Below are 14,646 nucleotides of genomic sequence, written 5' to 3'. Positions count from 1 at the left end.
GCCAAGCGATCTTGTGGAGTCTCCACCCTTGGAGACACTCAAAAACCACAGGCTGGACACAGCCCTGAGTAACCTGCCCTGGCTGACCTTGCTTGAGCAGGAGGATGGACTAGATGATCTCCAGAGGTGCCTTCCTACCTCAACCATTCTGTGATTCCCTGAAATGCAGGAAAAGCTTTCAGGTTTTTACTGAAGCATAATATTCAATGCAATTGACCAATTAATCAGTAAAGGATGCCTACAACTAAACAAGTAAGGGTTGAAATGCTTCAAACTTTGGCTGTAACAGCATTGTTTCTATTTAAAAAATGAGCTAAGAAATCACTGAAATCTAATTGATAAAAAGCTTATAAAAATATCTTAACCAAGTCACCTTGGGTGCAAAACAGTGTCAGCTTTGTCATGCAACTAAAACTGAACTTACCTTGATGATATTTTCTGGCCAGGATTTAAGCATTGTAGCGACGTGTCCCCGGTCATGGATAGTAATAAAAAGACCTCTGCAAATAAAAAAATACTTTTCATATAAACAGGCAATTAAATACTTCAGTATAAATCAATTAAATAGTAAATTAACTCTATGCAAATGTTTCCAACATACATAGATTCAGTTCAATAATAAGTGCTCAATTTTGTATGAATGAGTAAACTAAATGTCTGCATTTAATAGAAGTTAGAGAACATGTAACTCAGTAAAGCCTCACTGAGCAGTGAGAACCTGTAAGAGTCATTTCTGAAAATTGCTAAGTTTGATTTTAAAGCTGACTGAGCACTTGATCTGTTCAAATGTGTTCCTTAATTATCCCAGACCACAAAATGTGTTCATCATATGATAGTGACCACTAGTGCCCCAGCAGTCCTAACATTTACAGACAAGAATAGGCCAAAGTTTTAATCTATGAACAAAACATGAAATAAGCCATATATTATCATTACATAAAATAATTCAAGAGCATTCAGTTATGTGTTTAGAAAACAGTCTGCCTATTTCATTAGATTGCCCCTTTGACACCTACAAAAGCAGGAAATTATCTTCTCTATATGAAAATTTCTTTGATTTGAAAGCGTGTAGCACATCCTACAGTGCTGAGCATACTGAATTTTTACTTTGAAGAGTGTTTGTAAATTGACCTTTAGTTCCACCAATACAGAAGAATATAAAACAAAATGACAGAAAAGTGTAATTTTCATTTCATTTATTATTTATTATAGAAGCAAAATCGATATAGTATCTTATTCTACTTTTCAGCATTTTATTCTTCATTTATTTTACTTGACATGCAGATATACATCCAGGTCCACTCAGACTTAATTTAATTCCATTTCTTATCTACTTTTCTCATGTGAGATAGTGGAAAAAAATTCTCCCACTAAACTCAATCTCTCAAAAACCATGAAGAAAACATCGATGAAGAAGTACATGTCAAAGATGCCTTCTTGTAATTAAACTTTGCATTAGTAAGTATAAGGAGTTGTCTTCTGGAATTACTCTAAAGCATTTCATCCACCTATTATAAAAATTATAAAGTAAAAATTAGAGAAGAGTATTGAAAAATAACTTAAATCTAAGTCTACTACAATATCTCCATATTCATAGACATGGGTACATGCCCATGTGGGTCTAAATAAAACTAGTAACTCAGGGAAACACTTGTCAGATATGACTGCAAGTATTCCAAGTCAAGCAAAAAATTTCCTGTAGTGTTAAAAAGTATATTAGTCAAGACACCAAAATGAGCCCAAACATTATATTTAATTTCATATGTTTATATATTTCATACATATTAGATTATATATATTTATATAGAGAGATTATCATGTGATCTATATTTTTATATTGAATTTTATGTTTAATTTCATATTTAATTGTCTTCTTCCCCTCTTTGATGTCAAAAATATACAACTGAAATTGTTTATTATTTTGGAAAAAGGCAGCATAAGACACATTGCAATTAACCAAAGTATTTCTTAATCTTAAAGCTAATGATTCAGAAACAGAAACTACAACCTCAAGTAGCTAATTAAATAAAAACTGGCATGTTCTAAAAGAAAAGTATATATGCATTGCATAAAGGAAAAAAACAACCAGACATTTCTGGTTAGATATTTTTAACTGTTTAAATTTCATTTTATGCATTTCCTCCTAGAACTGGGAATTCTCAATTAATTCCCAATTAATTCCCCTCTGCACCCATTCCCCATGCTCAGAACAAACACACCAGGCTGGATGATTACGTCTATCAGTTGTTTCTTAATAAGTAATGCCTGTCAGCAGATTAATTCCTCCACCCCAGTGGAAGTGATAGTCCTCGGGAGTGGGACGGTTAATATTTACAGCACTTTTCAGAAGTTGTGGTATTTACAGCATACAAGCATTTCTATTTGTGAGCCAGCTACCTGAAAAAAGATGGCCCTAACAGTGAAACGCCATAAGGCAGCAAAGCAAAATAAATGCGGATGCTTCCCTTCTAATGTATTGTACAGTGAGTCATTTTCTAAAACACTGTGTAAACTGTTAAATCATAAAATACAGCTTATCAAAATTGCTAGCCTCAGAGACAGTCAATTGTAAGAGATGAGCATGCGAAAGGAAATGAAGAGTGCAGAAGGAAAGCTATCTAGAGGCATCACCCCTCTCCTTGTCCCTGCCCTCCAATTTACACTGACCTAACAGATTCATGTTAAATGAAGCAAGATTTTGTACTGATTTTCTAAAGAGCCGGAGCCCAGCTCAGTGTGGTTAAATGACCTCTTCCTTGCAAGCTAGGGAGAGAGGTCTCCATGGAATAAATTCCCCGGCAGAGGGAAAGAAAGGCAGGGTGGCTGCTCCAGAAGGAATTTTGTTGGAACATTTGTAAGGACCTTTGAATAAGTATTGAGAGCGCATTTCAGAAATCTGTCCAAGCAGGATCACATTGAAACAACAATGGAAAATAGGGGCTGAAGTGTAAACAGAGTCATGTTGAAAGCATTTCACTCCCCTCCTCCTCCCCTTCCCTCCATTCTTTCTGTAGATTAGTAAAATGTTTCTGGACACATCAGCCTGACTGAGAAGATACCCCTAGATTTAAGGGCACAGAATAAGAGATAATAATCTTCTGTTCTTTTATCTGGATCTGTTTTCCTTATCCTTCATTTCTTTAGTTAAAGCACGTTTCTCCTTTAAGGTGTCCTCCGCAAGAAGCTACACCAGGCTGCAAGAGGAACCCCAGCTTGCAACGGTGTCAGCCACAAGAATATTCAACCTACATTACTGGGACTGAACTCACTGGCAATTCTACCTGCAGGCAACCACCAAAAGGTAGCACTACATATTTTTTCTTTTCTATGAGGTCATACTATGTCCAGGAAAAGCACCAACTCCACAAGGTTATTACAAGTGGGATAGGGTAACACAAGCTGACAAGGTAGCCAACTATTTGGCTACCTGGCAGACATTATAGTTATTTTTTGGCTGTCATAGCACAGCCATGAGAAGAATCAAGAAAGGGGCAAGCTACACAATTTGAATTGGATTAAATTATATATGTATTTCAGTCCAGAACTAAGACAGAATTATCCATTTGAGTATAATGTTAATAATAAGTACTGTCATGTCAATGACGCACACCCCGCTCTGCTGGATGCAGAGCAAGAGGCAGCCCGCATGATGTGCATCTGTCCGACACAGCACTTCAGGACGGGGCTGCTACAGAAGATGGACAAGTAACTCACTTCAGCACATGGAGAAAGAAGCAAGATAGATACAGAAAAAAAATGCTTAAGGATAAGGTTTTATAAAAAAAAAGATGAGAAATATGCCGCTTGTTTTTCAGCATGCACGTATTCACATATCTAACAAGAAAAGCATCTCATGGGGAAGCAGGCTTAAGTTCTCCCATACACACTTTCAGAGCAGCCCAGGTTGGCAAGCTCACTGTAAAAGCAAGTGTAGGTTTTACGACACGGTATGGTCCTTTCTATTTGAACTGACATCTCGGTTACATATATTATCTTTTCCTGCAAGGCAACAAATTGAGATCTGCTGAGGCTTAAAAGGCCCATCAGCAAAACTGTGACTTAAAACTGACTTGAAGCTTGCAGCAGCAGATTAGTCTTCAAATTAATGTGTTCATTTTGAACCTGGCACAATGCAGATCTACATGGAACTTGTCTGAGCGCATATGCAGAAGGGCTCATCTTCAGTCACTTTGGCCCCAGTTAGCCTTCAGTTCAGCACTGGTTTATACCAGTCTAACCAAAGGGATCTGTTCTACTTATGCCCATTTCAGATAGCCAGACGATATATGAAACTACAGTGGAGGAATAATTATGCAAAGAAGTAACTATGCATCCTTCTTCTTGTCACGCCACCAGTAAGACCAGAGCCCTGAAGAGTGAGGGGGGAACCCACGCTAGGACATCGGGATCCACTCAACAAAGGGTGGATCTATTTTGGGTCACTGAGCTCACTACACTGTAGCAGATTTTACCAGTTATGTGGAGGTCGTTCTACATCACATAATTTGGCTCTGTTTTATTAGAACTCTGATCTATGAGACCAAAATAAATAGAATTAAATGGAGTATTTGTTTATTATGCTCCAAGGAAGTAATGTGCCACCAGCAATGTATTTGTCTATTTTCTATTACAGAACAGTTTAGAAAAATGTGTCATACTAACAGAATAATCCTTTCTTTCCTCTTCTTATAATAACAGGAGGCAATCTAACATGTCTCAGAAAATGCCAAACATTTTTTAATTAAAAAAAGTTCAAACTTTTCCCATAACCCTACGTGTTCAAAACTGTTATTTGAATTATGAACTGTACATAGTATTATAGTAGAGGTGACTTCACTTCCCCAGGCAGCCTAAATCAACAAGCTTAATAATAATAATAATAATAATAATAATAATAATAATAAAAAATCTCAGGAACGAGCCTCGGTTTATTTCTGACCCTAGACTTTCCCAAACTCCAGCACTTTGCAAGAAAGAGGTAAACTACTTCCCTAGTCCCTGTTGAAATTCCCTCCTATTTTTCTTAAGATTATAAAAAGTGGTACAATACGAACATTGTACTAGAAACTAAGAGTACCTATATCCCCCCCAAAGAACGTTCCGCTCTTTTTTCACCAAGAAATAACAACATTTCCCAATAACTGTTCAATATGGTCTCCCGTGTTCATATAAAATGTACTCAAACTTTTAATTACATCTTACCTTACCAGGTTCCTTTGCATAGTAACATTTGTTCCAAGACCTCTGAGGCCTAATAAATAGGGCTGATGGGCTGATTTAAGAAACGCAGCTGTTCACAGATTTATTTTTTTACCTTTCCCTCTGTACAGGGGTGAATTTCATTACTTTACAATGCACAGGTATTTCTTTCAATAAATAAAATGGTTGATGCTGAAATTGCAGCTGCTATTGACCTTCATCCTGAATTCATCAGTATTAAAGAAACCTGGGCTTTACATTTTCTAGACGTTGCATACTCAAACCGTATTTAAACAGAAAAGTTTGTAAGAAGCAAAACAAAGATTAAATCAAAAACCAACATCAAAAATAGGACAGGAGCATTAAGAGAACAGTACGTACTGTTGACACCTCTGAAAGCCTGGAGCTGTACATGAGTCGGATACAGTTCATAAAACAGGTAAGCACTAGCAGTATATGAAAGACAATGGAGAACAAGATATTAACCCAGAAAAGACATAAAAGTTTATAAATATTATGTGCTATTTCATGCTTGGCATATGGTTTCCTAAATGATTAATTATAAATAGTTCTTTTTTAGAAGAAAGTGACTTCAAGTATTCTGGAAGACAGACGCTAACATCTGCCAACTCCAGTTAGCTATACTTAAAAGAATAATGGAAGCCTCATAAATTTTTACAGTGACTCAAAAGCCCAATTTGGCACAGGAGTGTAGGGAAATAATTAAAACAGAGAAAAATACAGTGTTCATAATCGCTGTACACGGCAAATGCTAATGTCAAGGGGTCTGAACAGTCAATCTTCAGCTACAGGAGCAAACGAGCATTTAGTCTTATTGCAAGACTCCCTTCTGAAAACGCTGTTTCATGGCAGTCTTTATCCAGTGTCAGCAGCCTGTGTAGCATGCTTTCACATGCCCAAGTCCATCAAAGCTGCTTATCAATCCCTGTTAGTAAGTGCAGTGCTTTAACACTTACTGCAGTTAAAAATAACATCTACATAGCAGAAACAGGGTTCAGGGCACTTATTTACAGAACGGTACAGTCTACAACGTGAATTAGCCTGAAGAGCAGAAAAGTGATGAATCTAACCTGAAAGACAGCAGCTGTAAGCCTGGCATTTGAAAATACGACCTCAGGGGAATGAGGTTTCAGAAAAGAAAGGATAGGGTTTGGAAGACTAAAAGGCACATAACTAGTGACACAAAGATTCAGATGCTGTGAGATCTTTTAGTATAGATGTTAAAACATTATTTAAAAATAAACAATAATGATGATGATAGTAATAAAAAACAATTAAAAAAAAGACAACTGGGGTAGGTAGCTATTTAAGATTATAATTTTTCTGGTGCAAGCCTCAGCAAGCTGCAGTGCTCCAGATGATGCACATCCAAGAACAAAAGTAGTTACAGTATCCGCACTATGCTCAGGCCTGCCCAAGAGCTTCGACTAGAGTCCATGGCTCTACCTTGTCTCTTTGATGACGGACACTGTGTGCTTCAAAGAGCCTCATCCAGATAGCATTATAGTCAGAAGAGCCGGTTCAAACAACCCACGGGTTGCAGGAACTTGCAGATGGACTCCCTTTGCCCACACCTTGTGTTTTGCTTCCGGCAATCTTAGTTGGCAAAATGTCACAACTCAGTTGGACTGGGTGCATTTTCAAATACAGCCAGAGCCGCCCAGAGACCCAACTTCAGGTCTCAGCACATCCCCTCTTCCACCCCATGTGGGATTAGGGAAGTAGGGAACCAGGGGCTGCTGTTCAATAACTTGCAACACAGCGAGCCGTAACACTCCTGATCCATCTCCGGGCAGAGGACAGATCACACAGACATTGTCCCATCTGCCCTTCTGTATCTGAAACAGGCTCCAGAGCTTGCACACAGCGTATATTTGATAAATTGTAACACAACAGAGCGGGTGAGAGTAAAAAAAGGGACAAGTTGCCCATAGCAGTACAGACTGAAGGAAAATGAAAAAGGAAAAGAGAAAAAACCTGCACATGGGTGCTGTCCTATCACTTTTCTCCAACAAGTCTGGACTCTCCCAGCCCTCTGAGAGCCTGATTCTTGCTATCAAAGCGTTTAATCTCCACATTGCTACTTTACGTGTATAAAGATTTTTGCAAAAGGAAGCTTTTTTGCTCGAAACATTCTGCTTTCACTTTGCCAGAATGCCAATAGGGTTAACTCAGGCTCCAGAACTGGGCAAAGTCAGATCTTTGTACAATAAAAAGCAACCCAATGAAGTAATTCCTCAACTGCTCTCATTCAACACAAAAAACATTACATTGGTAAAATAATCTGAGTAAAACATTGCAAGCCTTACACAGCAAAACTTCAAAACCAATTTTACATAGTACATAAAGCAATTATAGCTTGTCGCTTCGCTAATAATCCAAAAGCCTCTACTTCATCTTGGAAACCATAACATGCACCTCAAACTATTTCAGATTAAAATTAAGAATACTTCATAGTAAAAGCACCACTTCATGGACTTTGTTATTGCAGACTTTTTGCATTAATTATATAAATTACTCATTATTGTATATCTAGATAACACTTTTTTAATTAGTGCCTCACCTCCTTTACTTACAAAAGCAAACAGCACAGCATTTTGTGATTTAAATATTCAGACTGTAATGATGCATCCTTTTCATAGAGCAACAGAGTACATCAAATCATACCTTCTTTATATTCACTTCTTAATACATAAATTTGTTGGTTTAACTGTATTCCTGAAGTATCATTCATCTAGACAATCAGCTTCTATGTATTGTTGCTTAACCACAAAACGGCAATTCAATGAGATGTGTTTGTTTGAAAAGGAAAAGGCAGACTTTGAGAAATACTGTGTTTTAAGAGCCAGAGCTGTTTTACTCCAGAAGCTACTTAAATTCTTCTGACAGTTGCTCAATAAATAACTTAATTACTTACACTCTAATAGACACAAATAGAACTATTTGAAGATTGTGAATGAGAGAATGGTTTACCAGAGCCAGACCCATTCATTTTTAAGACAAAAAATAACCCACTGTTCTGCTTCAATAGCTATCATGTTTGTATTATTTTATGCTAATATTAACTGCATAAAGAACCATCGACAAACAACATCAACCATGTATGAACTAGGAATCTTGCAATGCTAATGATGTTTTTTTAAAAAACCTTTTAAATGTTATTTAAACTGTGAAGTATTCAAACAAGTGAGATCACTGTCCTTCTATTTACTTCAACAACTTGTGCTGCCCTGCCTCATTAGAACATGGAAAATTTCCAGTATTTAGACAACAGCGTCCTTTAAACCAGTTTTCATTGACCTTTAAATCACCATCATTTGCTCTCAATAACCATTAGGAAGGACAAAAGTGAAGACTTATTAAAAACACTTCTTCTTACAGCATATCCTACTCAACTTCCACTTTAATGAAGAATTCACTTCTGAAAAGAGACACTATCTTCCATTTGTAGAGCTGACCTTATCTGCTGAAAAGGAACCAAGGAAACCGCTCAGTTTATGTCACAGTGACAGAGCAATTCCTAATGCAAGGAGCTGCAGTGCTAAGAGGTAACAAGTCAGAAGGCAGGCATGCTGATGTGAAAGCATCCAAGTTAAACTTGTCATACAAGATTGCCAGTGAGCATCCAGGCACAGAGCAGAGCTGTTTCACCCAGGCTTGAGCTGTCTGTGTAGGGCATTTGGAGACATCTCCAAGACGGCATCCTGAGGGCACAGAGATCACAGCATCGTCGAGGTTATCTGAGACCACTGGAGATCACTCAGTCCAAGCCCCCTTCCTGAGCAGGGTCAGCTAGAGCAGTTATTTTACCTTGGCTTCCCCTGAGGTAAAAATTTGGTACGGACCGTGAATTTTCCCTAGTTTTTAGTAAGGAGTGTTAGCAGTAAAAAGAAAATAGCTGTTCTAGCAGAGTTCGCTGTTCCTAAGATCAAATGCTTTTTGGATGGTGCTCCACTCCAAACACATGCAGTAACCTATTCCTGCTTTCAGTGGAAATTGTATCAGCAGATAGCGATTGAAAGTCAGTCTCCTGTATTTTAGCACATAAAGGTGGGCATAACACTCTGAAAAAGTACAGATCTCAATTTACCACCTGCACATTTTAAGATAAACTGTTTAACCTTAGGACAAAACTAAGCAAGCTTTCACATCACAAGCATTACTTTGAGCAAGAGAAGTAGCAAAGAGACAGCAAAGAAGTTATTGGAGCCATTTTAAAATCCTTACAAAATGGACATTTTCTTCCTGAGAAACTTTTATTTTTAATAGAATTGAATATAGGTATAGCATGAGTATTGTACCCTACAATTATTAAAATAGTAGAAGAGATTAAAAATAATGCAATTTGAGTTGAAAAGCAAGCAATTATTCAGCCTCAGTTATTTCATAGACTATTCTGTCATTCACAGAAATTACATTCAAATAATTTCCTGCTTAAACTTTAATTTTAACATTTCACTCAGCTACAAACAAAAAAAAAAGATGGGCTTGAGTTCATTGCCTGCTAGAGCATACAGTGTCTTCCTTGAGATCTCACAGTGAATCAGTGATCCCTCAGAGCATCACCCAAGGGAGAAGCATGAAGTCTTGCTCGTGCAAAATAATCCATATGATTGGATTCTCATACATCCACACTGTTGTTAACATTCCTGCAAGTTCTTTGTTGCAGTGATTAATAGGCTGGCTTATGTGTGCCTCAACTCACCATTACACAGTGTAAGGGCACGTGCAGCACAGAGAGACCTGCAGGAAAGGTAATGCCCGAGAGAGAGCCGCAGCTGGAGGCACAAAGGGTACCTGCACTAGTGTTCAAAAACCACTTGGGTCTGAAATCAAGTGCTATTTTAAACAGATGAGTCCATCGACACCGACAAAACTGCCTAAGTAAGTGCAGCACTGATCGCAGGATCAGGTGCCAGGAAGACAGTGGGAAGATCCCAGCAAAGTCTGTACGCATCCACCTCCTGTGCTGCCCCTGTCCCGTTTTGGGCCTGCAACCCTCCTCATGCAAGACCCCGGGCTCAGCCTTCCTGGGCCTGAGCCACCGCTGAACGGCCTGGAAACCTAAAGTACTGCAAAATGGGATTTGAGGAGAGAGAAGAGAGTTCCCACCAGATGTTTTTTTGTTCAGCTTCCCACGCCCCGAGAGTGCAAGCCCTGGCACACCAGGGCACTCTCACCCATTTCCAAGGATGTGAGGGCGTACGCATCCGCACACACCCTCCTTCTTCATGTTTTCATCCAGCTGCTCACCTGCTTCTACATTACCTGTATCTTGGCCACAAGAAAATATGAATTTTCAGTTTATTGTGATACATAATGGGAAATTTTAGCAAGACGTATAGCATGAAGCTTTTAGATAGCTATTTGCACGAAGGATGAGCATTTGAAAGCAAAACGTTATAAAAAGGCAACAAAATTAATTTTCAAATAAACTCTGTGTTGTGTTGACTATAACCATTTTCTTTCTACTGTAATCAGCAACGTGGAGAGAACAGGCATAGTCTACTTGTGATCCTAAACAAAAAGTGTCCATCTCTCAAAATGGCATTTAAATGGCATCTGTTAAATGTTCACTAACTACAAAAACTATTCCACTTGTGTGTGACAATTTATCTTGTTGTTCTGCCCTCACGACCAACCAGCCGGGCTTTGATGGCCACAAGAGGCTTTAACACCAAATGGGGAATTTCAGGCCCAAGTGAGTTAGTGCTTCAAAGTAACACAGTTTCTCTGCTAACAAGTAATCCTATCACAGAACTGACTTCTCAGGTTAGCAATTTTTTTTTCACCACATGAAAAGATAAGATTATTTTTTATAAATTCACATGCAAAATATATAAACCATTGTCTAGTGACAATGTGACTAGTTTTGTATTAAACTTAAATTCCAATTATTTGGAATATCACGTTATTCTCACCATAAGAAGCTAGTCATTATGATTTTTTTAATTGGTATTTTGTTCATTTCCCTTTTGTTCTTATTTTAGTGGTTGGGATCATTGAATAGCTTGATAACATCATTTGACAAATTTCTTATGCAACTTAAAAACTGAAGTAGCTTTAACAATAATGTTTTAATTAGGCTACACATATCCATAAAAACTTTCTAAAAAGCAGAACTAAGCCTGACTACATTCCAAACCAAACAAAAGTGTTTGACTTATTGAGACACTCATCTTTAAAAAGAGTATAATAACTGAAATCTCCTAGGTTAGAGTCTTGGTTAAAATCTGAGTAATTTTTAAACACAGATCTTAAGCTAAAATGTTTTAGAAAATTCAATGGAATGTTAGAAGAACTGGTCAAAATATAGATCAAAGTTTAGTTTGAACTCCAAAACAGTGCTATGGTAGTAGGTCCTCGGCGTAAGAAGGGTTCAGCTGCACTTAGATCCCACACCCAATTTTTATTGTTTTCTTTTGGCCTCTCACTTTTAACCAATTCGTTACAATTACTGCACCCATAGCAAAACTACAGTAATTTCCATCATTTTATGTCCATATTTTCCATTTTCAAAAAAATAAGGCTTAAAAATAGAAAAATGCAAACAACCTGATCAGCAGCACTATTTCTGCTCTTCCTGTTAAATTTACAACATGCACGAATGTATGAGACAGACAAAATTTTTAGGACTGTGTCCAACAACAGCTTTTAACATGGGAAAAAAGCTGCAGGTCCAGCTCTATCTCAGACAGAGAAACCGAGAGGCATATGTGATTATTTTTAGGACTTATGTTATCTGATGTTAACAAAGTTCCAACACACCAGCTCTTCTCTGAAATTCACTCACAGAAAAAGTGAGTGTTAAAATTTTACCAGCAAAACCCAGGAAATGTACATTTATATTATCTATATAATGTGTATTTAATTATAGGGAATTGAATATATTTAAGAATAAACTAGTGATTTGCTGACTCAATTAAAAATTACTAGAAGCCTTTATTGTAAAACTTGAGAAAAAAATTATACTAGATGGAACCCCAAAGTAACATTTTAAGCATTAAACATCTGGAATGTATCTGGCCCACTGTCATAAAAATTAACCTCATCCATTAGAGGTAAATGGTCTTATACTTTCCCTCCTTTTTATATAAATTCAGTCATGACCCCATTTAAAGTTTTTAATTTCATAAAGTCAGTATCAACATTTGGGAAAAAAATGCATCATGCAATGATATCGGCTAACATAAATGGCTAATATTATTGCTAGCCTTTACTATATATCTACATGAAACAAAGCGGCACAGGATACGGAATGGACGTAGCGAGGAGTCTTGGAGACAGTCTTATGGGGTGATGGAGGTATTCAAAAAGCATCATCTAGCAGTCACAGTAGAAGTGTTTCTGAAACGTTATTTGTGAGCTTCCTACCTGTTCAAGGGACCCGAAGGCTCAAGTCCAGTGTCAAAAAGAGGTACAGGCTTTTCTGAGGACATTGCCATTGAAAGTCTATAGGCCATACTTTAAGTCATCTTTCAAAGATGACATTTGTTTCACTGTAAAGCTTGAATGCAATGTACTGACCACTCATCAAATGACTGAGGTTACAACCGTCCTCAAGAAGAATCTCATTTCAGTGCGTGCACTGGAGTATTTTTACATTCTATGTGAAGTGGCAAACTGAAAATGGAAATAGGTACATTGCTTGCAGCAAACGGAAATAGAGCAGAATTGAAATCTTTTTAGTTATGCTATTTACTTGAGAATCACAAATCTCCATGCTCGTATTCTAGGTATTTGTAAAAAAAACATTATTAATTGAACAGAAAGCAAACCGTGTTCTGTGTTTTCATTTTCTGAAGCAAACTTCTACATGTCTTGTTTAAGGAGCTTGTTCTGGATGGCTAAGGAAAACTCTCAAAAACATACTGTTGCCTAAAACAGGCAGCATGAACAACCTGCCATTCAACATACAGTGCAGCAAACCTGTACATTCATATGTGCTTACAATAAATCTAAAGAAGAACTCCAGGAGAAAAGTTAAAACAAACAAAAAACCCCCCTCTAATCTAAGAAAGCTGCCATAATATGGTGAACTTATGTAAATGGAAATGTGCTGCTGTGTCTCTGTAAGCTACATAGAGTTTCATCTCAGCAACAGTAAGCTGTTCCCTTAGATGGAACACTCCACCAAAAAGCCCAAAACAGTAGTTAATTTCCTTATTCTAGAGTACACTAAAAGTTGTGAGGTCTCCTAAATTCCCTTTTTCATTAAGACTAAACAGCAATTCAAGGTAAATTTAGTTGCTTTGGGAATAAAGAGGCAAAAATGAGAACTGGCTTTTGACCACCTTTGTGCCAAAGGCATAGGATCTCATTCAGCACAAACTGAAGCTTGCTTTCCTTTTTTTATATTTCTCAGTAGATGGTTCCCTGGAGTCCATGCCTTATTTCTGCCGTTTGATTTATGCCTTCCCTATCAATGTTTGCCTCTGGCTAGAAGTCGTTGCTTTTCTTACAAGAATTATTTGCTTTGTTCGGTTTATATGCATTCTTACCATTTCGTCTATTTGATTCACGCTCCCAGCAGTCTCTTGTACACTTATGGCTGTTTTCTAAAAAATACTGGTTTTCTTGCATGTGGTTTAATCACTTAATACTCATTAGCAGAAGAAGGTCCTTATACAAAGCAGAACTGATTTGCAATGCCACCACTTAACTCAGAGAGCAGTGGTCAGGATGACAGATGCCTCGCTAACTTTTCTCCACCTAACTGCAAATTACACTACATTAATGCTACTCTACAATAGATTTGGTAAAGTTGTTATGGCCTGGGTTTTTTATGTTTATTATAATTCACACTGCTGACATTTTCTATTGAACAGCACACATAAGAAAACAGTTGTATAAAGGTATAAAACTTTGCTAAAAAGGATGAAAATGGCTATTTTTAGCCATTGAAAATGGCTAAAATTTCTATCCCAAAACTTTTGTCTCTTGCCTTTTTCAGAAGCCTCGTATCATCAGCAGCATACGGCTGTCTCAAAAGCAGTGTGTAAAAATCTCCCAGACTAAAAGCATCTATCCATAAATATAGAGAAACACAAGATATATTAAAACACACAATCATCCCATTGTTATGCTCTTAAAGGCTGAAAATCTTTATGCCTTCTCTTCACTTTCAATTTTCCGTTTTAAGACCAGACTACTTACCCTATCTATTTATTTAGAAAGCTTCTAGACAGAGACAAAAAACTATGATGTTAGAATATCCAAGCTACTGCAAAGTTAGATTGATTTCACTGGGGTTTTTCCTTCCTCTTTTGGACTTCACCAAATGCAGTTACAGGAATAAGTGATTTTTTTTTTTTTAAAGCTACTATATCTTGTATTGGAAATGTAACAAGACAATGTTGGACTGCTGAGTAATGAGAGTATTTTGAACAGAGAAGCTGCTGAATGTGTAAGCAGGGGATTTGGGTG

At 37.3% G+C, this 14,646-nt stretch overlaps 1 protein-coding gene across 1 annotated transcript in view; it reads right to left on the bottom strand.

Annotated features, from left to right (window-relative positions):
- Positions 1–14,646, bottom strand: part of ME1 (malic enzyme 1) — a 188,230-nt gene that overhangs the window by 108,572 nt on the left and 65,012 nt on the right. Inside the window, exon 4 of the mRNA XM_050893552.1 lies at positions 425–500. Within this exon, the coding sequence (XP_050749509.1) occupies positions 425–500 (76 nt within the window). The remainder of the gene's footprint in view (positions 1–424; positions 501–14,646) is intronic.

Source organism: Gymnogyps californianus, chromosome 3 (genome assembly GCF_018139145.2).
Source record: "Gymnogyps californianus isolate 813 chromosome 3, ASM1813914v2, whole genome shotgun sequence".
In the NCBI taxonomy this organism is placed as follows: domain Eukaryota; kingdom Metazoa; phylum Chordata; class Aves; order Accipitriformes; family Cathartidae; genus Gymnogyps; species Gymnogyps californianus.
This window is presented reverse-complemented; position numbering and strand designations above follow the sequence as displayed.